The 27,839-nt window shown below is 40.8% G+C and overlaps 1 protein-coding gene across 2 annotated transcripts in view; it reads right to left on the reverse strand.

Moving 5' to 3' along the window:
* The window catches only part of SLC35F1 (solute carrier family 35 member F1), a 288,718-nt gene that overhangs the window by 55,502 nt on the left and 205,377 nt on the right, over positions 1 to 27,839 (reverse strand). For both annotated transcript variants that reach the window (XM_042445873.1, XM_042445874.1), the window contains exon 3: positions 6,578 to 6,705. In XM_042445873.1, the coding sequence (XP_042301807.1) occupies positions 6,578 to 6,705 (128 nt within the window). The remainder of the gene's footprint in view (positions 1 to 6,577; positions 6,706 to 27,839) is intronic.

Here is a 27,839-nt window from a genome sequence, read left to right on the forward strand (position 1 = left end):
CAATACAGTCAGCCTTCTGTATTCATGGATTCTTTATCCACACATTCAACCATCCACAGCTTCAAAAAATATTCAAAAAACAAACATATACTTTATATACTCATGTATAAGTCTAGAAATTAAAAAAAAATCTAAAAAATTGACCCCCCAAAACCTGGGTTGACTTATCCATGGGTCAATGTAAGTACTATAACTTTTATACAAAAAAGAACCATCCCCTGGTGAAAAGCAAGAGTGTAATCTGTCCTGGAAGCACTGACCCCCCCCCCCGCTCTCTCGTCCATTCAGCCTTTGGTGTGAGCATAAACAGTTATGGCTATCACAATTGTGCAAGTTCTTTGGCATTGTTTTTTCTTTGCTTCACTCTTAGATCTTTTGTTACATCCCCCTACATTTTAACCTCCAAGGGTCATATCAAAAGCCATAATTTTGACCCTAAAACTTGTTCTCCAGTTATACATGAGGTTGACCTATAGTCAGGTATATATGGTAAATTAAAAAACAAACAAACCCAAACCTTGATTTTTCCATTTTATGTAAGGGACACCACTTTGCTATGCTATTATGTTTAATGGGACTTGAGCATCCACAGATTTGGTATCTATGGGGGGGGGGGGGGGGGTTTCCTGGAACCAAACCACAGTGGATACCAAAGGCCCACTGTATTATTATGAAATACCCATAAAGGTCTCTTTCACAAATCATTCCAGTGGAGTTTAAGCTGCTTCCTTTCATTGTGAGCATACATGGCTGTAGGCTACACATGACTGTCATAATGCAGCTGGTTTCATGGCTTTTTTTAAAAAGCCCTCCCCATTGTCCTAGCACATGGCTAAGACTTGAGGCCTCAGAAAAATAGGAATAAGCCTGTTGACTCTATGACTGCATCATTCACACACAGATGAAGGTTTTGTGGGATCAGGACCAGCCCATGAGATTTTGTGGCCAGACATGAAGAACAAGGTAAAAGCCTTTCTCCCACTCCATGTACAAAATCCAGCTGGACTGGCAGCTGCATCTTATTTCAACAATGGTGACAGGACAAGGACTTCCACTGAAAATGAGGACAGTAGGTTGATACAGAGTGCACAGGCTAGGCTATGGCAGGTACATAGCTCTGTCTTCCAAAACTTTCCTGCTCCTCCTCATACCTTATGCATCTGCTGCAACTACCAAACAGTAGGGCCAAGTCTGTGTGGAAAACACGGCAACGCTTTTGAGGAATCGGCTGTACTTTTGAAGAAGTGAATGCTTCGGTTAAATTAATAACACCAGAGGCAGCTGTTCACACAACTTAGAAAGTTTACTTTTTTGGCCTATACCTTCCACCCAGCATGGACATGTGCATTCATCCATGTTCTTACCAGTCACCTGTATTAATAGATGCACAACTTGGAAATATAAAAAGTCATTTCAAAACAAGAACAAAAATTTAGATGTATCATGTCATATCTGGATGGGATTAGAATGCAAAATTCTGAAGAGGCATTTTAATGGCTGGCATAGCAAAAATGAGCTAATGAATTTCCAAGTACGGCAGACTGGGAGAAAAGCCAAACATATGTTAACATTTTGTTTCTGTGTGCAGCTTCATGGAGCACATAAATATGTAAAGAAATTAACTGCTGAGGCTGTCCAGAGACTACTAAACGACTACTTCAAGTCATCACTTGGAGTGAATGATTCTGCACCTTTGCTCTGTAAATGCTGTCACTCAAAAACCAAACCTAGAGACTAATTCACTGCTTATTGCTAGTGCTGGTGGAAGAACGTGCCCCATAATGATATTCAATATAGTGGAAAAGAAAAGCTAACTAGAAAAAAGTGATGTAAAATGCATGAGATTTTAAAGAGAAAGCCCTGTAACAATGTGGCAGGCATACACCTTCTTAATGCAGAAGCTGAAAGCCCAGAAAATATACTCTGTGTGTGTGAAGACGACAAGCTGACAGATAAGTGAGAGAATTTCATTATCTGCATATCTGCATGTAAATATTGTTTTTTGTTGCATGTGCACATGACAGAGAACATTTTATGTGCAAATGAGAAACAAGAATCCAAACTTTACTTAAAATACCTCTTTTGGAAAGTCATGATGTTTGTGTGGACTTACAGAACTTACAGAACAGCAGCTAGGAAATTCAGAAAAATACCACATACAGATATAAAGTAGGCTATTAAATTCTAGGGGATGACTTGAAGTAGTTTAGTTCAAGGGAGGGTCCCTGGTGCCCCTGGATATTGTTGAATTGCATCTCCCATAATTTCTGACCTGTGCTGGCTGGAGCTGAATGGAATTGGACTCCAAGAACCTATGGCAAAGACACAGGTTCCTACACTTATTTTACCTAAATGCAACATGGGGTGAAACAGATCGGCACAATACGCTGGCTTGGGGGCAGTGTGGAGGTGTGGTGTTTAAATGCCACATGCCCCAACACCGCCCCTATGCCAGAGTCCTGCTGCCCTACTGACCAGATGGCAGACAGCAGTGTGGCATTTATATGCTGCATGCTGTAGGAGCACCGAAAAGCTGTTATCATGACTGAAAAGTGGCATTTTGCCACTTTTTTTTGCTCCAGAAAAAACCAGATCGGGGCCATGGCCCCGATCTGGCGGTCAAAGGGGTGGGGGGGGATGGTGTCAAGCTACCGCTATACAGCCATCTGTTGTGGCTCATCAAGAACATCTATTTTACAATTTTTGAAGTGCTTCCAAGAATAAGCTCACTGTAAAGAATGTGCACTCTACTTCACAGATAAAATTAATCAGATTCACTCTGAGATGGACAATAGAGTTGATACAGGTCCAATGGATGTAATCATGACCCCTACTTGTCCACTGTTGGAAGATACTTTTAATTTTTTTAATTATTTATTTCATTTATATACCGCCATTCCTACGATCATGGCGGTGTACAACAATTACATAATACAAAAGTACCCAAACAAACCTCCATATTATTACAAAAAATACAATTCAAAAATCTAACATACAGTCAAATAACACAATAAAAGCAGCTTAGAATAAAAGCAGCCTGAGGATGTGGGAAGGATGCCTGGAATGGTGAGAGCCACCACATTTGTACTAGATCCTTGTCCTTCTTGGCCTATTAAAGAGGCCAGAGGGGGACTGACTGAATAAGGAAAGTGATTAATGACTCTTTACAACAAAGCAGGGTTCCAATTTGCCTGAAGGAGGCTGTTGTAAGACTTCTTTAGAAGTCTTTATCCAGTCTTACAGTGCTGGATAATTATAGGCCAGTCACAACATCCCATTCTTGGGCAAGGTACTGACACATGTGGTGATTTCCCAGCTCCCTGGGTTCCTGACTGAAGCAGATTACTGTATCTAGATTCATTCAGTCTGTTTTCAGACCTAGTTATAGGACAGAGACAGCTTTGGTTGCCTTGGTAGATGGCCTACATCGAGAACAGGACAGGAGGAGTGTGTTCCTGTTAGTTCTGATTGACCTCTCAATGACTTTTGTTACTATCAGCCATTGCATCCTTCTGGGTCATCTCACTGGGAATGGGGCTTGGTGGTACTATTCAATAGTGGCTCCATTCCTTCCTGCAGGGGCACTCTCAGAGAGTGGTGCTGGGGGATTCCTGTTTGACTCCTTGGACTGTGGAGTCCCTCAGGATTTTGTCTTGTCCCATATGCTATTTAATATCTACATGAAATTGCTGGGATAGGTTATCTAAAGTATTGGGGTCAAGTATCACCAGTATGATAATGATCTCCAGCAGTATTATCAGCTGTATGATCAGTTGTACTGGTGTGTATGTTAATGATATATGTTTTAACTTGGTTTTCATTTATCCTGATTGTTTAATTGTGTTTTAACTTTTGTATCAACAAATGGAAGCTTAATCCAGACAAGACAGAGGTCCATAAATATGGAAAGACATTTGGAACTTCAAATATCAGAATCTTAAAACAAACAAAGAAACAAAGAAACAAACCCTTCATCCTGCATTGGAAAACATACCTATGGCATGTAGCTACATCTCTGTAACTATGTCTCCCAGCATGGCTACTTCCATGTTGTTGGAGAGTGGAGGGTGATCAGTGGAGACATACTGGCCTATATTCCTATACCTGGATGCACTGCAACAGGCATCTACAAGGTGCTGATGAGAAAAATAGCTAGATGAATCGAGCTGATATTGAGTCATCCATTGCATTTCATTTAAAAACCCAAATATAAAATTTGGTTGCAGCTCTTTTGTGAAGATGTCAGGTAAAAACATTCTAGATATACAGGAGGAATTTGGATGAGTTGAGTTCATAAAAGATCAATTTTAATATAAATGAGAGAAATGGTGGATGGAGATGTGCAAACTCAGCCACTGTGCCTGGTTGTGACTTGGCTGCACTCCATTCCTGAACAGAGCTTGAAAAATTTACTTGGAAAAGTTACAGTGGCTGATAGACTTTTTTTTAAAAAAAAAACCTTCATAAAGTAACTTTTCCCATAGTTTTTTGTGAGTTTTTCGGGCTATGTGGTTGTGTTCTGTAAGTGTTTATAAACTCTTCTAGAACACAGCCACACAGCCACATAGCCTGAAAAACCCACAAAAACTATGGATGCCAGCCATGAAAGCCTTCAACTTCACATTGGATAACTTTTCCCAGCTCTGTTCTCAAGTGATTTTCAAATGAGGGACAGAATATCTCATGGGACTGTCATGATGTGAGGGTATTCCTGGGCAGGGGAAGATGCCACCAGCCCTCATTAGAGCAGCAGATTTAGCTTTGAGTTTTAAAAAAAGAGGTGGAAGAGAAAAAAGCTCATTGTCCACTAAACCCCCAAGTATTAGAACACAAACTGCCTCTGAACTTAGCCAGAATTCTCTGTCAGTGCTTCATGGGTGGTGGTGTGCATTGTATGTGCAAATTATACAAAACCTTAAGCAGAGCACTTCGAATTGACATGGGAAAAAATCTTATTCAAGGGCTCATGATAATATCATACAGCACATCTTTAAGGAGGTTTAGAGATATTTAAAATTAAAAACAAAATAATACATTAAATTCTACTGAAAATGATTTTGATAGTTAAGCTTAGGCTTCTGTAGAGATCTGCCTAATCTTTCTTTTTGGAAAGCACCACAAGCGTAGTACATTTGCATGTGAGGTTTTGCATCATGGAGCAGACACATCAAGTGAAAAAGGAAATGACAGTAAAGCTGATCATCTGCTGAAATGGTGAAAATACTGCTTACCATTAAAAAAATGTAAATGAGACTTCTCATTTACTGAAATTTCATCGCCATCAATTAAAAAAAACATACCCATTACAATATACTTCTTTTGATAGTCTTTGATACCATACTAACTAATGGCAGTTCACCCAAACATAGACATTTTCTCAGTGTGGTGGCATGTTTAGGCACATGTCCTCAGAGAAATATTTGATGTGAATGGGCTGCTTGGCAGAAGAGCTTTAGTCACTTTGTGCAATCATGACAACTATTGCTATCCCAGTATGACCTAATGTTTCTACACATTGAGCTTGTATATCTGACAGGATTTTACATTTCTATTTGCCACATATATGGTTGAAGGAAAGTGACATTTCCAAATCCCCTCCCCTTTGTGAAATGTGGGGAAACCATTTTGGCTCTTTTTAAGGAACAACTCATATATTTAAATATTCATGTGGGAGGGTGCCTTATCATAATGGTAATGGAGGCTTCTTTCACTTTTCCCAGAGTGACCTGCACATAGGCTCATTCCAGAACATTAAAAAATGGTGGGACTTCTGGGGGCAGGACTTCCCCAGGGACAGCTAAAGGTCCAGGAGGGAGGGAAGAGGAGGAACAGGTGCGCCTTTAGCTGTCTCCGGAAAGGCAGCTGAAGGCCCGAGATGGTGAGGGGAAGAGCAGGAACAGGCGTGCATCTGTTGTTGTTGTTGTTGTTGTTATTAAGTTTTATTTATATAGCGCTGTAAATTTACACAGCACTGTACATAAAATCTTTTAATTGGACAGTTCCCTGCCTTCAGGCTTACAATCTAAGAAGATATGACACAAAAGGAGAAGGGAATGTTTGTGCAGAAGGGGATCAGGTCCTGGAGTTCATCTTTCCCTCTGAGGCCTGGACCAAGGCAGATGGACTGGAGGGAGGGCTCTGTTTCTTAAGGATAGGCCTGGTGGCATTGGAGAGGCCTGATGGGATTGGCCTACCTTCTCTTCCCCTCAGAGGCCAGGATGGAGCCAGATGCCGCCTGGGAAGGGCTCAGGTCCTTTAATTCCTCGTCTTCCCCTGCCTTCTCGTCTGTCTGCACACTCTCAAAAATGGCTTCGTCATAGGTTCGCCATTACAGACCACAGGGCTCATTATATGTGATCAGAAATCCCTGTACAGTTTTTGCATGTAGATCCCATTCTCTGTTTTTAGAAGAAGATTGTATGGAAGAATGAGGTAGCAGACACATCTAGAGCAAGGACAGGTCCAGTGGCTTTAATCTTTGCCCTTCCACATGTTGATTGGACAGATGGGGTTCAGCATGAAAACAAGCAAGCAAACAGGTATGTTAATGTGCACAATTAATAACTGGAAAACTTACCTGTACACTAGTAAAAGTGGTATACTGATAAGCTTTAACTACCAGGTAATTGGCTTCTATATCTATTATCCCCAGGATCATGTACTTCCACCATCTTCGTTTCAAGATTGCCAGTAAATTTTCTTCTCCTGCATTGGAAAGGGAGGGGGGACAAAAGGGTTTTAAAATATTAGAATTGTATTAACAGTCTAATTCATTGCATTTCACAAGGAAATGCTACACAGGGCTCTGCATAGGTCTGCTAATGATAGGAGAAGTAGAAGAAATGCTGTTTGTATATAGTCACCCATTTGCCTATGTGCAAATAAAATAGTGCTTATTGACTGTGACTGAAGGTGATGACACAGTTGTTAAATGCCTGTACTGCAGCCACTCACTCACAAACCATAAGGTTGCGAGTTCAATACTAGCAAAAGGGCTGAAGCTCGACTCAGGCTTGCATCCTTCCGAGGAGGTTGCTAAAATGAGGACCCAGATTGTTGGGGGCAATTAGCTTACAATTTGTAAACCACTTAGGGAGTGCTTAAGTGCACTGATAAGCAGTATAGAAATGTACTTGCTATTGCTATTGCTGAAGGTAAGTTAAAGTGGTATAAAACAGCTATAATGGGGCAGTGTAGATACATGCTAAGTTGAAAGGAAGAGAGCTGGTGCTATCACGGGGTTGTCCACTTACCCCACTTCTACCATCAGCTGTGAAGGCAGCTACCTATCCTCACCTCTGCTACTAAATGAGGATCTCCTTTTGTCTCACTGTAGTTACTGTCTGAGACTTTATTGATCTAATCTCCCCAGTGAACAACCTTTACTGGGTGTTCTCAGAGGCACAAGTGTATAAAACAAAAATAATTTATGAAACAATTTCAATAAATAGTTAAAAAGTATTCATTGAAAGCATCTAAAACTAACTCAAATCTCTCATGCGCCTACCTTGGGACATTCATCTCTCTCCCTCCCTCTCCCATACTAACTAATATCCACCTAGCCTTTCAAAAAATCCTTTCAAACATTCAGCCAACCCTCAGTTATTCCCGACATTCCTGACAGATCACTTATTTTATTTTAACTAATAAACACAACTTTTTTTTTTTTACATGAACCCAGAATATTGCACTGTTCCTTTGCTCTAGCAAACTCTCAAGAGAAAGAAACAAGGAGGTTACTGTTTTACAAAAATGTAAAAATGTTGCTTGACCTTGGGAGGTAGGGGCTGTAGAGCCTTCAAATGTGATGGAAATACACTTCATACCCTCAAGAGTGCTTGGGGAGGGGTATGTTGGAGGAAACAAAATTGCACAACTTTGCACTTTTTTTGGTTACACTTTTTTGTCTTATTGGAGGTGCTGGAGAACACAAAAATGGCCTTGGGGGTGCCACATGCAGCCCATGGATTGTATTTGGCCTTTCCCTGGTTTATAGCTTTGCAAATCACAAGCAGCCTGAAGAATAAAGCCCTGCTTTTAGGCTATAATCAGCTTGAAGAACATTTCATTGTTGTTGTTTGCTTCCAGGTTATTATTTCCAACTGTGAACCTCCTGCATGGTTTTCTTGCCAAGATTCCCCCTGAAGCTGAGAAAGTGTGTCAACCATTGGGTTTCCATAGTTGAAGAGGGATTTTAGCCCTGTTCTCCTGGAGTCCTAGTCCAATATTGAAATGACTAGTGGGCAACTAGTAAAATAAATAAATAAATAAATAAATAAATAAATAAATAAATAAATAAATCTGTTATCTTTTCATAGGTGGATGGTGGCTTCAGAACCAATAGGACAGTAAGTCAATTCCAGGTTTTAGATTGAACTCTAGATAAGTTATCTAAGGGGTGAAGCAGGTGGTTGGCAAGGAGGACCTCTGGCTGCTCTGCCCACAATTGGCCCAGGACCATGATGATTGCATGGTCTGCTCTCAAACTGTGCTGCCACCATGGTCTCAAACTGGCCGCTACAAGGAGCCAGATTATCCTGGCTCCTTTTTGTGGTGGCTTCAGGCTACCTTAGGCATACATCATTTGAATGCTACGCCCCCACGGTGGCCAGAAGCCACTTTATTTGCCCCATGAGTTTTGGGCCTAAGGTGCTGAGTGGTAGGGCTTATAACTTTGGATAAAATTCCTTTAAAATTCAGGAGGACCGGACTTCTGTTGACATTGGCGTCAACAGCCAGCACTGCACCTCATTCTCTGTTTTCCTGAATGTCTGTTGTCTCAAACCTTTTAGCCTCAAGCAATATGCTAAATCAACAGTGCACCAGTCAATCATCATCATAAACCAGTCAATCAATGGCCAGAAGGAAGGGTAGACTGAGATCCTAGTAGCATGCCTTGGCCCAACCTCCATCCATTGATGGACTCTGCTGCACTTACATTGGGCCAGCCCTTCTCATGCTTTCTAGGAATGATGAGAGATGAAGAGTGCATCATGCCATATTAAATGTCTGTCTGTCTGTCTGTCTGTCTGTCGAGATATAGATATAGGCTCTTTTCATTCCAGCACAGTGCATGAACAGTCTATATGTTTTCAACTCGTACACCATAGGGCTCTGGGCAGAAGTCCATCAATGAATGGACCATGCTGTTCCCTCACACCCCTACAAGCAAACTCCTTTGATTATAATTTTCATATAAATATAGAATACAAAGGCACTACCTAAAAAGAGACAATAAACTTGAACATGCATAACCAAAGCAAAGGGTAGTACAAAAACCTTTACATCATGTATGATTTTTAGAGGCTTGGTGCTCTCTTCTCTCAGCCTTCTACCATTGACTTATCGGACCTCCTTTGAGGTCCATTGTGTATATACACAATGGGGTTGATTCTACTCCATCTGTGTTTTTCTTTTAGTTTATTGCATTAATTGGTAGCTCAGCTTCCTGGAATCAATTTTGTGCAAAATACTATGTCATTCCTCAATGCCCTTGCAGAAGAATCCTGTCAATCACACAATCCTCAATTTCTACTTTGTGAAGGCTGCCAGTACAACAAGCACTACTGATTAAATCCAGAGCTTCCCATGGGTTAAACAGTCTTAATGCTAGGCCAAGGATTATTACTATGCTTGATGCAAAAGAAAATGAACATGCAGCCAGCCATTTGGTATTAAGCTCCCTCCTTGTTTTTCTGATTTACTTCTTGGACAGGATTTCATCAGAGTTGTGCTATAAGCAATAAGCTACTGACGCAAATGAAAATTTCCAAGACACCTCAAACATTTATTAGACAACCTGAATTACTAGGAAACCTGGATTAAAAATGTGCAGGCTACCTGGACAACTTTCTAGGAAATCTAAATTAAATTAAAGGATTATGAATAATGATTGCTCCTATATGATGCTTTAACTTTTCACATACATAATCTGAAATGTTGCTGTGTACCTTCAAGACATTTCTGAATTATGGTGACCCCATGGCTAACCTTACATAGTAGTTTCTTGGCAAGATTTGATCAGAGGGAGTTTGCTTTCCTGAAAAGCTGAGTGAGTGTGACTTGCTCAAGGTCACCCTGTGGGTTTCCATAGCCAAGCAGGGATTCAAATCCTGGTCTTCAGAGTCTCAGCCCAATGCCATGCTGGCTTTCTTAGCCATACAATCAGGTCTATATTGCCAGTGGAAGGACTGAGAATAAAGAAAAGTAATCAAGACCACCTAGTGAGACTGTGCATAGATGGGATTTGAACTGGGAGCTTTCTAGTTCCTCTCTGTGGACCAAACTAGGCCTACAGTGTTAGCATGTGTGTCTCACATGCATATAACATTTATATACAGAATAGGGAGTTGAATGGGTCAATTAAAAATATTTTCTTAGTCTATAGCTCCCAGAATCCTTAAGGAATGACAGCTGGAGTGTTTGGGAACTATAATCAAAAATTAACTTTGCCAACCTGTGGATCTACATAAGGAGAAGTGCAAAAGACAGAAGCAAGATTTCTTTCTCAAGAAGGTTAGAATGGCTTCCTCTTTAATTATTTTTGGGTAGGACAGTCAAGACATCTATTCTACTTTATTTTAATCCCTACCTGCTCATGGATTGCTTTTATTGGCTATTCAAAGTATATTGTCTCCCTGTTTTGTTAGGTTAATCTATTTGTTTGGATTGTTATTGTTAATATTGCAATCCATTTTGGAGATATCTCTTGAATGCCAAAAGGTGGTTTATAAATGTTTCACTAAACATGAAGTTGATGTCTATTTAAATAAAAACCCCAAACTGCCTCAACTTTACAAGCATGACATTTTTTCAAAGCAGTCCTCCCCAGCCCCAGTCCAATAACAAAAGTGAGACCTGCAGAGACAAAATCACTTCAAGTTATGAAATGCAGTGAAGTAAAACAGAAGGAAAGAGTCAGGTTTTCTCCTTCTCATCATGCTCGCCTTCTCTTATATTATAAGTGAATAAAGCCATGTTCTTAAGGCTGCTGCAGTCATCTCCTTGCAAGTGAGTTCCACTGTGTAGATGTGGCAGAAATCCTAAAATGAAAGGAGGGCACACTTCTCTGACACTCTGGATCATCTTTCATTGGCCTTTCACAACTTGGTTTGCCAGAATCAAAGGTTAGCCTGATTCAAGTGCCATTTGCTCATTAGTGAATGTGACGCTACCTCTCATTTGCTAATATGACTGGACATGTTTCCAATTAGCTGTGTGAAGGCTGCATTATAATTATTCCTTGTTCTACCAACTGCATTAAGATTTGGAAATTAATAACAGGCCCTTTTGGTTATTGTTTTTTATTTTGGTTTCTAGAAAGAAGCAAAGAAAGAGCAGGGACCAGACCAGTGATTACACAAAGTAATTTACCCAGACAGCGTTCAGTAGATAATTGTACTGGAAGGAGCTGGTCTGTTCGGCTACATCATCATGCAGTTCCATTAACCTTTATGCCTTAATTTTGAGTAATGGCCATAAAAACATTCGTTTCTTGCATGTTGGGATCTAATTGGGGGTGGGGGGAACACAATGCAACCTGCAATTTTTTAAAATTTGAAAATACACAGATCAACCCTGGGCATGCATACTTGGCAGAAAGGTATTGTTAGCGCTGTACTCACAGACAAATACTCTTCTACAACACACAATTATAGCACTTTGATATCACTTTTACTACCATGGTAATATTCTATCCATTTGCAACTTGGGGAGAACTATTTAAGATCCTCAGTCAGAGAGTTCTAGTGTCTCACCAAACTACATAGTGTGGGATTTTAAAGATGGAGCCATGGAACATAAACTGGTATCAAAGTAATAATTGCTTACATGAAAGAGAGAAAGACTTCACTTTGGTTAGGTTACATGAAGATGACTGGGGGATGCCTTTTCTAGCAACACATAGAGTACCATGGGGGTTTGCGCTCCTGAAAAGCATGGTGGAAACACTGTGGTTGTACATGGAAGGGATAAACAGAGAGAACTGCTGCACTGTCAACTTCCTCTTGAGGGTAGCTTGCACTAGATCCCAGTTTCCTCCATTCTTCTTTTAGGCACGGTACATATCGTCATAAAGTGGCATACCAGCACCAATTCTAGGGTTAGGGACTGCACGGCAATGACACGGTCCCTAACCCTAGAATATACAGGCAGCGTAACAATGGTGGCGCCCTGTGTACATGGGCGCCACCATTGTTACGTAAGTGCCATGTGGCATCCGCACGTTGCTATGCGGTGCTTACATAATGAGTGCGCCAGTGGCACACTTGTTACATTGCCCCTGCGGCTTAAAAAGAACCCATAAACAACTGTATCATGGCAGGGATAAGTCACACTTTTTTTGCCATGTGATAATCTCCCTAGTTTCTCTCTGTTTTCCTCCTGACATGTCTAACTACAGATGTAAGGTTATCTTCTTCATATGCAGGGCTTACCTTACAAGGAGTTCAGGAGGGCCTGACCTTCTCATATCCATGACTATGCAACATCATGTGATTAAAATGGAGTGGGGGGCAATCAAGAGCTGACATTCATGGATTCCATTATAATCTCTCTAAAGTTCTGACATAATGGAGGGAAGCCGCGCGGTTTGGCAGCTGCAGCTTTTCTCTGGAGGAAAAAAGGCCGCTGGCAGGCCGCCCTTTTCGGGCGGTTTGTCCGAGGCCTTGGTTTGCAATGGGAAAAGTCTGGATGCAACCCAATGGATTATATTAGAACTGATATTGCATAGACTGGCATGTGATATTTAGTTACATCCACAGCATTTTGAGTAGTTCTGATAGACTGCCAAAAGCTGATCCATGCTATTCTAATTACCCTACTTTATAAGGAAGAAATTATAACCTTGGTTAGAATTTATTTGCTATAAAATGGGTAATAATTTTAAACGGCATTGTGAAATGATATACATGGATTGTTTACAATGCCAACAGCACAGAATGCCTTTCCTCAGTAGTTGGCTTCAACATATCTTTATGAACTTCTGAATCATACAGATTAACTGAGTAATATTTCAGCCCTACAAGCTATTAACTTTAAGACCCTGGCTGAGCAACACTAAGCAGGGACATTATTAAAATTGCATGTGTCTGCAATCACTGAAAAAGCAATAGCACATTCAGAAAGGATTGTAAACATGGAGTTCTCACAGAAACTAGGAAATGCATGATACAGGTAGTTTAACGTAATAACAGGAAAAAACCCAAAAGGGAGTGTGAGGACCATCTTTAATTAATGTTTATTTATTTTTTTACAAAAAATAAGATAAATAACTATACACTCCCATTTTATAACTTAAGAAATAGATCACCATATATGTTACAAGGACCCTAGAATCTACATTTGGCCCATGGGGAAAAGACTCCCATACCCCCAGATGAAAACTGGGATGCATGTGGCCATGCAATATCAGAGTGTGGTCAAAACAGCAAATACTATTAAGATGAACATACAAGCTAGGAGAGGGTGCAGCAGTTTTGTGGGAGCCTACTGGGAAGGGCAAGATTCCAACCTCTCCTCTCCTGCCATGGAGTTGAGTGAAAAACCACTGTTGCACTTTCAACTGAGGTTGCAACAACTGAAGAAAGCTGAAGAGACCGGGCAAAAGTGGGAGGAAAAGAGAGACACTGGGACATTTTAAAAGCAGCTGAAAATGTAGGACAGCAGAGGATTACTTAGGACTCTCTGTCAAACTGGGACAGTTGAAGGGTATGGGTTCTTTATCCATGCTCTAGAAGTTCTCATATTTTCCCTTCTACTACTTTCTGACTTGCCTCTCCGAGTGTTAAACTGAGGTTTTACCTAGAATCTCCAATTCTTTGACATTGACAGATGGTGCATAGAGTGGTTATTTAAAATACAAGTCAATTCTATTTATTTTGGGGAATCCCTTTACAAATGTGGTAACAGATTGGTAATTGTTGTGATTCATTTGTTGTTCCACAGCTATTTGGAGCAACCCAAACATTCATATCATACTGGCATATTTTCCTTGTTTAGCTCAAATAGCTTGAGTTGCAGTCAGGATGAGTGGAGGTCAAAAGCTGACAGAATGAGAAAAACTGTCCCCATTGCTACAGGGATAAAGCTACCAGGCTTCCTCATTTGATGCTCCAGAGATTCAAGTTCAGACTAAACCTTTACCACCCTTCTGACCCTGGAGTCACCAATCGCCTCCGGAAAGATAATGGATTTTTCACTTTTTGTCATTGGTTGTGGAAATGTTCCTCAAACTGATATGATCTGAACATTTAGCCTACCAAAAGGAATTTGTTCTAGTCAGCTTGCAGGGCAGATGAGTTCACACAAGTCAAGACACAGACAGGACACTGTAAAGAACTGTCAGAACTGCTCTAACAGAGAAGTTGAAAATTACTATTGCAAGCCATGAGAAAATATTCAGGGATTAAAACTGCAACAGCAACCACTTCTTAAAACTCACAGCTTACTGGCAAGTTACAGTAAAATTCAGCTTAGTGTATGGTACCATAGTAAATGAATGTGTGCCCTTGATCTTGAGCTCAAAAGCACATAACATTGAGCAATGGATGATTACTATACAGTGTAAGAGGATTAGCACAGACTGCTCTACACAGAAGACTTTTGTCCGATGCTCAGGTAAGCTTGTTCAGATCACTGTTGTCAATCATAGCTGCCTCTTCAGTAGACAAGAGAACTGTATAGGGCTGAATATAAAGGGATGGAAAGCTAAATGTCACAGTCTTAAGTGCTAAGAACAGTATAGTCCTATTCAACCTCTAGAGAATAAACACATAAGGAGGGGGAACTAGCTCTGCCCCCTCCTGGCATGTTTCATTGCTCTTGTTCTGAAAAGAAGAGAGAGGACGATATCTGTGCATGCAGACTGCCTGCACCAACTAGTGTCCTGGACCAAAAAAATATAACAGTCTCTTAAATCTGTCTTCCCCAAGTTGGTTCCCACTTGAATACTGGACTACAAATTCCATCATCCATCATCAGCACAGCCATCAGGAAGGTGTCAAATTGGGAAGGCCTGTCTTAAATTCATCCTCAACCAGCTAATTCCATCTATTCTCTTCCAAATATGTCTTAGAAGTTCCAGAAATAGCTCTTTAGAAACCTGAGTTTCTAAAGACATAGTCTTGTACTTTTATGGATCTCCTGTGTAAATTGCTATAGGTTTCTGCCCATTACATTTCTCTGAGGAACCAGAAGTATTTCCTCTCGTCACAAGAAAATATTTTTGAAAAGATCAGAAATATCTCTGGAAAAATCCCCCTGACAGTTTTGCTTTGCCAGAATTTTTATCACCAGCTACATTTTCCAAGCATACATCACTCTGTTGCATTACTGTACAATCAAACCAAGCTGAAGTAAGTTAGCGTTAAAAATGAATCTACAATCATGACATCTGCCTGCCTTAACTGGCTAGATAGAGATGAAGCTATGATGGAAAGGAAATAAACTATGCATTGATCTGACATTCTCATTTCTACAGCACTGCTGTTATTCCTCGCCTTCTCCCTCTCAGGCCTGCCTATCTGAAATTATACTGTGCCTTCATTCAAAATAATTATGTGCAGATATACCAAGCAGAAAATGTTTGCATCTTTCAGACTCATGAAATTTGCCAACCACAAGGACCCCATTTAACTGGATTTAGCAGAAAAAGCAAGTAAAGTGGTCCCTCCACATTTGCTGGGCTCAGGGGCACAGAACCCCTGTGAATGTGGAAAAACCAGAAATAAAAAAGCCTATTCTTTTTACTTAATAGAACACCACTCTAGGAATCTCCAGATTCTCCAGTGCAACTCTATGATCAACATCTGCCAGAAATTGATCACAGACTCATGCTGGAGACCTACAGTGACTTTACGAGTGTCTAGGTTGTCCAGCACAACTCTATCATCAACTTCTGGCAGAGTTGTGCTGGAGGACCTAGTGATTCCTAGAGAGAACATATTAATGAAAACTGCAAATAACCAAATCCTCAAAAGTTAAAGACACAAATGTGGAGGGCCAACTGTAATGGTAAAGATATCTGTTGCTGTTGTTGTGTACCTTCAGGTCACTTCTGACTTATGGTGAGCCTAATGCAAGACTGTCATGGAGTTTTGTTGGCAAGTTTATTCAGAGGGGGTTTGTGATGGCCATCCTCTGAGGGTGAGAGACTGTGACTTGCCCAAGGTCACCTAGTGGATTTACATGGCTGACCTGGGATTTGAGCCCTGGATGTTTATCACACTATACTCTTAAAGTGCTACTATTCCACTTTGACTGCTCTAGCTGCCTCTTGTTGCATTCTGGGATTTGCAGTTTTAAGGAGGGGTATTTAGAATTCTCAGGCAGAACTTCTCTGCCTGAGAATTCTAAATACCCTCCTAAAACGGCAATCCAGAATGCAACAAGAGGCAGCTAGAGCAGTCAAAGTGGAATAGTAGCACTTTAAGAGTATAGTGTGATAAACATCCTGGTCTTCAGAGTCATAGTCCAATGGTCATACCATTACACCACACTGGCTCATCTACAAGGCAGATATCTATAAGGTAGAAAGTCCTAAAGATTTTTTCTTCTGATGAACAAGACTGGATTCCTTTTTTTTTGGCGGGGGGATATATTTTTAATGCTTTTTCAAAGTTTGGGGGCTTTTTAATGAAGATTTTGCAAACTTTTGTTTCTTGCACCAAAACCATTTTGTGCAAATCACATCATATTTCACACAAAATACTGAGTGAATTAATAAACGAATGGGCTTTATTTTGTCTGCAGGCCATTTTGTTGTTTATAGCGGAAAAGAAGCTGAGCTAAGAAGCTATCCAGTATTTTATCATAAAAACCATAAACCCACATAAAATATGAACTCGTGGTGACAATAAAAGACACATTTAGACAGTCAGCAATAATCTAACGTTACTTTAGAACAAAACAACCTTCTGGATAAAGTTTGTATTCTGTTCTTCCATATGTCTTTCTATTGAAAGTAGGAACTCATAAGAATGACCTGGAAGCAGTGCTAACATTAGACAGATAATTTTCTAGATATTCTGACTGTAGATATAATTTACACTAAGTCAACATATGTGCCAATGTTCCAGTACCACAGTCTTGAGCAAAGTAGGTCAATTTTGTGTCCCCAAATGCCCTCTAGAGGGTGTGGGGACATTTTTTTTGCCACATTTTTGCTCCTCTGGACCAAGTGAGGCCATTTTCTAAATTATTAAGTGACTTCTGGTTGCACCCTGTAAGGTCTCTTGGGCATAAAATGGTCCAGGGGCTTCAAAAATGGCAAAAATGTCTTTATCCCGCCTGGCAGTTGTGAGGAAAACTTTTTATTTATTTTTATTTTTTTTTTGCTTGGGAATCTGGTAAAAGCAATCTCCTTGGGGCTAATGCAGCCTCCTACCATGCCCCCATTGCTCATTCCTCTTCCAAAATAATTCCTTTGCATTCTTCTTTCAGCAACTGAGACACTATCACATTGACTTTTGCTACTCTAAAAGCCAGGTGATACTTTGTGATGACCAAGTTCTAAAATTACTTTTGGCAGTTTCTATGAAGTTAGAGAATGTTCAACTGATTTTGTTTCTCTCTGTGTCATGGACTCTTTGTCTAGTAGGAGTTTTGCAGCCCTCCAGAGGTGGTTGGACTACAAGTGTGAGCATTTCTTCCCCATCGGTTATGCTTGAACTTGCAATACAACAATGATGTTCACCTCTGGATTAATTAGTCATTTAGTTTGTGAATTCTCCATTTTTTAGATTAAATACTTCAAGGAGAAAAGAAGTATATTTAATAATAGAGAGCTAACCTCTTTCCAGAAGGATTCGTAAGAATCCAAGATTATGTAAACAAACATACTGTTGCAGGGGGTCTGACTTCTTCTCCTGTTCCCTTATCTGTTGGAGTTCCCCAGGGCTCTGTTCTGGGTCCCCTTCTGTTTTCTCTCTACACACTGTCCTTAGCAAAACTCATCAGCTCTTTTGGTTTTTCCTACCATCTGTATGCCGATGACACCCAGCTGTATCTTTCTGCACCTGACCTTTCTCCAAGGCTTGAACAGCAAGTCTCGTCTTGTCTCACAACTGTCTCGCAGTGGATGCACCATCGGCGTTTGAAGCTCAACATGTCCAAGATGGAGCTTCTTGTCTTTCCTCCTAAGCCCACCCTTCAACACTCCTTTTCTGTCTCTGTGGACAACATTTCTATTCAACTAGGCCAGCTAGCCCGCAGTCTTGGTTTTATCTTTGACTCTTCCCTGTCGTGTATCCCTCAGATCCAGACCACAGCCAAGGCTTGTAGATTCTTTTTGTACAATATTGCCAAAATCCGACCATATCTCTCAGCCTCTACTGCCAAGATCCTGGTCCATGCCCTAGTGATCTCACGACTGGATTACTGTAACGTCCTCCTGGCTGGGCTTCCTCTTTCTCACCTCCGTCCTTTAATCTCTGTCCAGCATTCAGCTGCACGCATTATCACTTCCACCCACCGCTCTGACCACATCTCTCCTGTGTTGGCATCCCTTCACTGGCTCCCTCTCCCTTTCCGCATTCAGTATAAGCTCCTGCTGTCGACATTCAAAGCCCTCCATGGACTGGCCCCTCCTTACTTATCAGACCTTCTTTCTCCTCACCTTCCCACCAGGGCCCTCCGTTCTGGTAGTCAAGGGTTCCTGTCCCAGCCCAGGATTTCCTCTGCCCCATCCCGGATTCGCCCCTTTTCACTTGCTGCCCCTCACTCCTGGAACCTTCTTCCCCCACAAGCAAGAGCCATCACTTCTTTAACCAGCTTCAAAACGGAGTTGAAAACCATCCTATTCAGAGAAGCCTTCCCAGGCATCGCATAATTGTCACTTACTATCTGATGTTCTGTTGTTGGCTGTTTATTGATCCATTTCCTGTATTGCTATGTACTGTATATGTATTATCCTACTTGTGAGTATGTATTTTCCCTGGATAATGATTAACCTTCCATTTTGAAGCCAAGCCCTCCCTTCAGTCCATCTGCCTTGGTCCAGGCCTCGGAGGTTGAGAGGAACTGCTGGACCTCTTACCCTTTCCCGTCACCACTCCCTTCTCCTTCTGTGTCATGTCTTTTTAGATTGTAAGCCTGAGGGCAGGAAACCGTCTAACTAAAAAGATTGCATGTACAGTGCTGTGTAAATTTACAGCGCTTCATAAATAAAGGTTAATAATAATAATAATAATAATAATAATAATAATAATAAATACTACTATGGCTACTAAATTATAGGCAGATTCACTACCAAAGCACCTGTCATTATATCAGGCCAAGGCTGCAGAAACATATAACCCCATACCCTCCAACTGCCCTTATTTGGCAGGGTCAGTGTCAGTTAATTTTCTATTGTCCCACTTTTTCACCTGCTTTTAAAATATCTCAGTTTTTCTCTTCTCTTCTCATTTTTCACTTTCATCTTCAGTTTTCTTCAATTTGCTGCAAACAGAATTCAACGTGCAAAAATAGTTTGTATTCAATTAACTGAGTTGGGGGAAAGAAAAAGCAGAATCTTGTCCTTCCCTGTAGGTTCAAGCAAAAGCAAACTGCTGCAGCATCTCTTGATTATGGGTTCATCCTCATTAATAATTGTTGCTGTATTGACCACACACATGTTGTTTGGTGACACATGGCCCAGTTTTTATCTGTGAAATATTGGAGGATATGTAACTCTGATTCTAAATTCAGAGCTGCTCCCACCACACATCTCAAAAGTGCCAGTTCCTGCAACACCTCTTGGGCATCCAAATGATCTGTATGCTGTATTTGTGCTCCATATAGAGCTAAGAGGAAAACAAAAAGGCACTGGTACCTTCTCTCTCACCAGGGGAGGCACTAGTTGACTAGTTGGCTTTTTTTTTTTTTGACACTTCAAGATATTTTCTCATCACAGTTGAGAAAATTTGTAAATATTCTTTAAAGCCCTAATAACCTCTATTTCCACCTCCCACAGATTCCTCACTGAATTCCAGAAAATGCCATTGGACCCTGGGAATGTAATATCTTTCCTTTGTCTGTATAATTATCTTTCTTCCTGCTGAGAAGAAGATTCAGTCAGATCATGGGGAGATAGATTTCTTGTTCAAACAGATTTTTTATTAAGATTCCACCAATGGGAGGGTACAAAGCCCTCTTGTCCTCATGGTGGATTACTCATAAACAACTGAGAGGCTTTGCATCTGATTCAACACAGCTCTTCACACATTATTTTGAGAAGGTGATGGCAGGAATAGAACCCAGGAACTTCTGCATGCAAATCACTGAACTGTAGGTTTCCGTCCCTCAAGTTGTATTTGTTGTCATTGCTCAAGAGAAAAATAACTATTAGAAAACTATAGTGATGATCCATGGGGAGGTTTTCTGACCAAGTCCCATCAAAATGCATCAGAATACTATACTGAGCCCCTGGTATCTGATGGGGATGGTTCCAGGACCCCAAGTGGATACCAACATCCATGGATGCACCAGTCCTATTAAATAAAATTGTATAGTACAATGGTGTCCTTTATATAATATGGCGAAATCAAGGTTGGCTTTCTGGAATTTTTTGTTTAATGTTTTCAAGCCATGGATGGTTGATTCTATAGATGCAGAATCTGGAGGGCTGACTTTATGTTTGTGCCATTTTCTACTCCTGTTTTGCCTGTTGCCATGCTCTCTTGTCTCTCTGGCCAATAATCAGCAATGACTGGACTAGTGGTTTCTCTAATCCATTACATTTTTGACAGTAAACACTCAGGAAAGATCTAATTTATACATTATGGAGATGATGATATGAGTCATCTTAGTGTCATGTTTGGTACCAACCAACAGAATCAGGCTGCTTGAGCTTGTAAGACCAGGGTCTGCCTGTTAGCTCAAATCCGAGATCACAAAATAAGCTGCTTTTGCAAAGAAATGATTTCACAGTACATAAATAAGAAGATTTACCTGCAGGAGGTTTGCAAATTAAACATAAATTACAAAGGTTCTTTTTTAATGCCTTAGTGTGTATATCATATGAAAGACATTCACAATCCCTTAGAAAGTTCCTCTGGATAAAAAGAAAAATAGCTGGAATTAATGCAGAATGGTGGGAGGGGAGTGGAACCACACCAAAGCAAGCCAAATCACCAACCTCCCAAATCTGCAACTGCTTCCTTGCACAGGCCGCATGCATGTCAGTGAGCCTTGTGTTTAACATAAACTTTTTAATTTTCACACACACACACACACACACACATCAATGGTGAAGCATCTACTTCACAAAAGGATTGCAGGAAGCAGGACCAGAAAATATCTTCACCTGAGACACAGGAAAGTTTGTGGAGGTCAGAAAATACAATACAAGGCTAAATGGACTCCATGGTCTGAATTCCATAGAATTCAAACGTTTAGATGCATTTTCTTATCAGAGTTAATGCAGAGTATGAAAAGGTACATTTTTGGGACTCTCAGAATCTCCCAGCCTGCACAGCTGGGCTTTGCTCTGTATTTCTGCTTTTTAAGGAGTGCATCAGCCTCAGAAACAGGGCAAGTCAAGAGTCCTGTACTGGAACAATGTTTTTGTTCCATGATCTCATACAGTAGTTGATAAATGTAACACCATCTGGAAGACACAGTGATGGTTATCTCTTAATAGTACAATAGGCAGCAAGGCTAGAATCTCATTTCTCTAACCAGTATTCACAGCTGCAGCCAAAGTAAAGCAACTACAATCCCTTACTAGACTTTGTGTTTTGGAGGCACAAGGCCTACAAATACTTTAATTGCAAACTGAGCATGAAAATGGGGGGAATGGAAAGAGGAGGGGAGAACTGCTTGAATTCACATCACTTGTCTAAATCAGAAGTGACTCTGGGCCACATTTTCTCAACTTAAAAGTTGCTGTGAGGACAAAATAATGGTTGAGCAAAGTCATGTACATGCCTCAGGACAGAAATATAATTTAAAAAAGAAAGAAATATGTTTTAGTTGCATTTATACCCTGCCTTTCCTTCAGGAAGTGCCAGGTGGCACACTTAACCCAGAATCTTATTAGTAGTCCTAACTAGGGTAGAGCCATCGGAACAATGGGGTTTAATAAATTATGGACTTATCATTCAGTAACTTCAGTGGCCTGCACCAGTTGGCACTATCAATAGGTTTCAAGTCTTGGCTTTCCTCTTGGCTTTAGACTCAAAACATGGATTGAGAATATGTGGCCCAAGATCACCCAATGAGTTTCATGGCTCCATTGGTTTGGACCTGGACCTGGATGTGAAACATCCCAGTCCAACACTTTTAACCACCACCCCACACTGGTTCCCCAGGAAGTACTAGGCAAATATATATCCCTGTAATGATCTTGACTGAACTTTTGTACCATAGGGAGGGGACGCAGTATTTCTTCCAGGTGCTGAAATATCTTACCCCATATGTAGATGCAGCAGAAAGTCTGAAAGAGCCTATGCACAGAGTGAAGCCTTTAACAACTTAAAAGCAGCTGTGCTGAATTTGACCAAAAGTCCATCAATTTTAGCATCCTGTTTTCCACATTGGATGCAGATATCTCAATAACACACAAGCAGGGGGTTAAGAAAACAGTCTCTCCTGGTGTTGTTCTCTAGCAACTAGTTTTTAGAGCAGAATCTCAAGAATTTCTCTCCACCCCCCCACCCCCCATTATATCAAAGAACTGTCTCTCCCAGTCAGCATAGTGTTGGCTGGTGAGTCCTGGAAGATGCGGTCCAAAAATGGAACCTTTCCAGGCTCCAAAGTTGAGGCCTATTATATCTGAATCTGAACTGCTATGATCAATAGCTACTGATGGAGTTATTAATGATTAATTGCAATCTCTCTTTAAATCCATCTAAGCTAATGGTCATTATCACATCCTTTGGGCAGTGAATGCCATGTTTTGTTGTTTATATCTATATCTTTTTCTATGTACTGAATATTATCAAAGTCAGTTTGATCAGTTATCCCTGAATTCTGGGGGGGGGGGGGGACACTTTCTTTGCCCTTAGATATATTTTACAAATTTCTAATGTTTTCCTTTAGTTATTATTTTTTCTTAAAGCACACTACCACTGCCACATTTTTTCTGCAACCTTTTCCCATTTTGGTTGTCCCCTTCTCAGCACTGTGGTGCATTTTTGAAATGGGATGACAAGAACTGTTGCACAGGCAAGGAACCCAGTTGCATAGACAAAGGCTATAACTGTATGGCATGAGCTCTTTTTGATGTTCTACTTGCACAGGGCAGAGTCATAGCTAATAATTATGAATTGACTTGATCCACTCCTCCTCCTGTAAATTGTTGCTGCGTGCCTTTAAGTCTTTCCCAACTTCTGGTGACTATAAGGTGAACATACTATGGCAGCGTGATGTAATGCTTTGAGCTTTGGACTAAGATACTGGAAGACAAGGGTTCAAATCCCGGCTTCGCTATGGAAACCCACTGTGTGACCTTGGGCAAGTCACACTCTCTCAGTCTCAGAGGATGGCAATGGCAAACCCCCTCTGAAGAAACTTGCCAAGAAAACACTATGATACTATTAGGGCCATACTAAGTAGGAAATGACTTGAAGGCACACAACAATAACAGTGTGAACTTATGGGGCTTTCTTGGCAAGATTTATGGTTTGCCTTTGCCTTCCTCTGAGGGTGAGAGAATATGACTTGCCCAAGGTCACCCAGTGAGTTTACATGACTGAGCAAGGATCTGAACTCTGGTCTCCAAGACTCTTAGTCCAACACTAAACTTTGTAAGCTCTCCCTATATTTCTAATGTTTTCCTTTAGTTATAATTTTATATATTCAACTAAATATCTGAATCTAACAATGTGAGGATCTTTCCTGAATTCCCAAAATACAATTGGCCCTCGGTAGCCATGGAGATCCATTCTGGACACACACACTCCCCTGTGGGTACCAAAATCTGCAGATGCTGAAGCCCACGTTGTTTCCAATGATGGCGCATGCATGTGGCCATATTGCCATTAGGGATAGCCCCTGTTGTCCCATGGTGGTGCATGCACATGGCTGTGTGGGGACAATGAAACTTAATGGTGGCATGGCCACATGCACATGCTACCACGAGACAATGGGAGCTGTCCCTAATGGCAGCGCGGCCACGGGCATGCACCGCCATTGGGGACAAGGCAGGCTTGCTATTTGTGGATGCTCAGATCCACAGCTGGCAAGTCCACAGATATCAAGGGCCAACTGTACCTTAAAGGAAGCTAGCCTTAGGGAGCTGGGAATGTTTAGCCTGCTGAAAAGAAGGTTAAGAGGGGACACGGCAGTCATGTTTAAATATGTGAAGGGATGTTATATCAAAGATGGAAGAGGTTTGTTTTCCAGAGCTCCAGAGACTAGCACAAGGAGCAGTGGATTCAAATTACAAGAAAAGAGATTCCACCTAAATCCCAGGAGGAACTTCCTGACATTCAGAGCTGTTTGACAGTAGAATATGCTGCTTTGGAGAGTGGTGAAGTCTTCTTTGGAGGTTTCTAAATAGAAGCTGGATGACCATCTGTTGTGGTCACTTTGATTGTGTATTCCTGAATGGCAGGGGATGGACTTGAATGGCCCCTGTGGTCTCTTCTGACACTATGAACCAAATCCTATCTGAACTTGGAGGCTAAAGAGAGTCAGCCATGGTTGACCTGGATGAGAGACAGCCAACAAATTTGTTGTTGTGTGCCCTCAAGACATTTCTGACTTGTAGTGACCCTAAGGTAAACCAGTCACAGTGTTTTCTTGGCAAGTTTCTCCAGAGAGGATTTGCCATTGCCATCCTCTGAAGCTGAGAGAGTGTGACTTGCCCCCAGGTGCTGTGGGATTTATTTTAGAGGAAGAAATTGACAAAACTACCTCTGGATAATTTTTTTGCCTAAGAAAACCCTATGACATTCATGAGGTCACTGTATAAGTCACCAAGCGACTGGAAGGCACATAGACGTACACACCAGAAGTGAAGTGAAGTGATGCCCAGAATGGTTTTTATGGCTCCCTCTTTCCCACCTCAACTGAACTTCAATTTAAGCCCCAAAGAGACTTCTGCTTTTTAACTACAGTGAATATGTGAAAACAAACAAGTGCCATTTGTTTTAGCCAACAAAGGAAAACACAATGCCACTTTAGCTCATATCAATTTATGCTGATAAAAATAAACCGTGTGTGACTATTCCTTTCTGCTTCCTCAAACACTTCCACAGACTCTGCTTCATGCATTCATTACTTTTAATGTTCTGTTGCTGTTAACACTGCATCATATCTTGCTTGAGACACTTGGGAAAGTAAAGAAATTTGAGCAAACAGAATAAAAAATTCATCCAACTACACTAGTTCTTCCATGGATCCTCTTTTCAGATGAATAAAAGCAGGCATAGGTTTTCCTTTTGTGGCTTTTGTTTTCTAGCCTCTTGTAATTTGATGAAATATCTTAATTACAGACTGCAAAGACTTCTCTTCCCTTTGTCTTGCCTCCATAAGTTCAAATACAACTTTTAGGCTAAACTTGCCAATAGATGAAAGTACTAAAGATATCATTACTGTGTAAACAAAACTGAAGTCATTAGAAACATATTTTAAATTTTTATTTTAAAATAAAAATGTAGGTAACCTTAAAAAAAAAGTATGTGCATGTGTGTGTGTGTGTGTGTGTGTGTGTGTGTGTGTGTGTTTGTGAGATTATCAGCCATAAAACAAACACTGTATCCTTACAGCTTCCACCCTCTGTTTCTTGTTGCTATAGTACAAGCCAATGAAATGAACACATGTGGTTGCATCGATGTGTGTGTGTGTGTGTGTGTGTGTGTATGGGTAGTGCTGAAAAATATCTAGCATTTTCCATACAAATTGAGTTAGCTCATGTCTTTTGTAATTCTACCTGTTCCGGATGGCAAATAATGGAATTTGCTTCTTTGTGATACAGTAAAGTCTTAGGCTGGGTTTAAAGAGGGATGAAAAAAAGATTAGACCACTGTAGTACAGTGGTGTGAGCACTGGACTACAATTCTGGAGACCAGAGATCAAATCCTCATCCATGGGAACCCTCAAAGTGACCTTAGGCAAGTCACACACTCCTAGCCTCAGTTGGAGGCAAAAGCAACCCCCTTCTGAACAAATTTTGCCAAGAAAACACCCTGATAGGTTTGCCTTAGAGTTGTCATAATCCCACAGTAGAATGCTGACTTGTGAGTTCTGGGAGGTTTGATCCAAAAAATGAAAAAGTGGAGAAACCCTATAATTTATTACTGAGTTTAGGAAAGCCAGAACAAAGCGGTGAGCACACAAAAGAACCTACTTGGAAAGCAGACTCAGGTCTGCTCCTCTCCCTCTGGCTAATTTAATGGGATTCAAACTACTTTTTTAGTTTAAAATTATTTTGCAGTAACTGAAATAAATTGAGGGCAAAAGGAGAAACTGGGGGAGGAGGGGAGAGAAACTGAGACATTTTAAAAGAAATTGAGAAGTGGGACAGTAGGGTATTAACTAGGACTGCCCCTGCTAAACTAGGATTTTTGGAGGGTATGCTAGCCATCATAGCTATATATTTCTTCCAGCAGGATCAGCTCAACATGCTTTGGTGGGACAGAACAAGATGATGCCTCCCACCACACCTGTTCCTCACATTCCATAGACAAAAGTAAACTGGAGTGGCAGTTAACTTTTATTTTAACACAGGTGACGAGACAGTGCTCCACCACCCCTAAAGGCAAAAGGTTAGGTCAGGCAGTGCAGGGCAGATCATATAGGAGAAATTAATTGAGGTGCTCAAGAGGAATGGTAGGGGACAGGTTTCTGCCACTGCTACCTCCTAGTATCTGCCAGCTGACATTTTTGTCTCACTTTGTCTCACCATGGGGCCATTAATGGTTCAGAGGTAGCATGCTTCTGAACACTAGTTGCTGTGTCATAATAGCAGGCGAAAACTGGTGTCTTCATCTCTGTTTGACGGCTTTCCATCAGGCAACTTCTGATTCACTGTCGAAACAGGATGCTGGGCTAGATAAATCTTTGGGTCCAGTCCAGGATAAGCTTTATTTTATTTTTTTTACAGTTTCTCTGCATCAAAGATAGACAGTTGCCAGAGTGTAGAGAGTTACATTGGTTCATCTTGGAGAGATGAATTCCCCCACCATTCTCAACAATATCTTGAAACATATTTTTGGAGAAAAAATATTTGTCTAAAATGTCCCCTATATAGCCTGAAAGACAATTTTGCCACATTTCTCTTGCCCTAGCCTTTTAGCCCTTCCTGATTAGAGAAAATCATTTTCTATGTTGCTGCTGCTAATGATTTATTTATATACGGCCATTTCTCCAATCTGGGACTCAAAGCTGCTTACAAATGTTAAAACAGACACAGCTAAAAATAAAAATAAAATCTTATACTGAACAATAGTTAAAAATATAACTGATCTATCAGTAAAAAAGAGTTTTAAAATAAACAGTTAAAAACAAGAATGGGAGTGCACCAGGCCAACCTCTCTAGGAAGAGAGTTCCAGATCATGGGAACCACCACCAAGAAGACCACTTCCCATGTTTTCACCAGATGTACTTTTGAGGTTGATAGGACACAGAGGCCTGATTCCCACTACCTTTTAAACCGGATCGCAAATCGGTTTGAACGGGTTCAAATGATCCTGGTTCCCACTTGAATCGATTAGCTGAAGCGATTCGGGGGGAGAGTGCTAGACCCTTTTAACCCAATGTCTTGATGCTGATGTTTTCCACGTCTTTTTGGATAAATCAATTCTGCGCAAGTGTGAACCAGATGCAGATCAGAATCCATTTAAATTTGCCCTTCAACTGGCTGGAGTGGGTCCATTTTGAATCAATTCATTTGTGAATAACCACATGTGGGTTA

This window comes from Sceloporus undulatus, chromosome 1, assembly GCF_019175285.1.
Source record: "Sceloporus undulatus isolate JIND9_A2432 ecotype Alabama chromosome 1, SceUnd_v1.1, whole genome shotgun sequence".
Lineage (NCBI taxonomy): Eukaryota > Metazoa > Chordata > Lepidosauria > Squamata > Phrynosomatidae > Sceloporus > Sceloporus undulatus.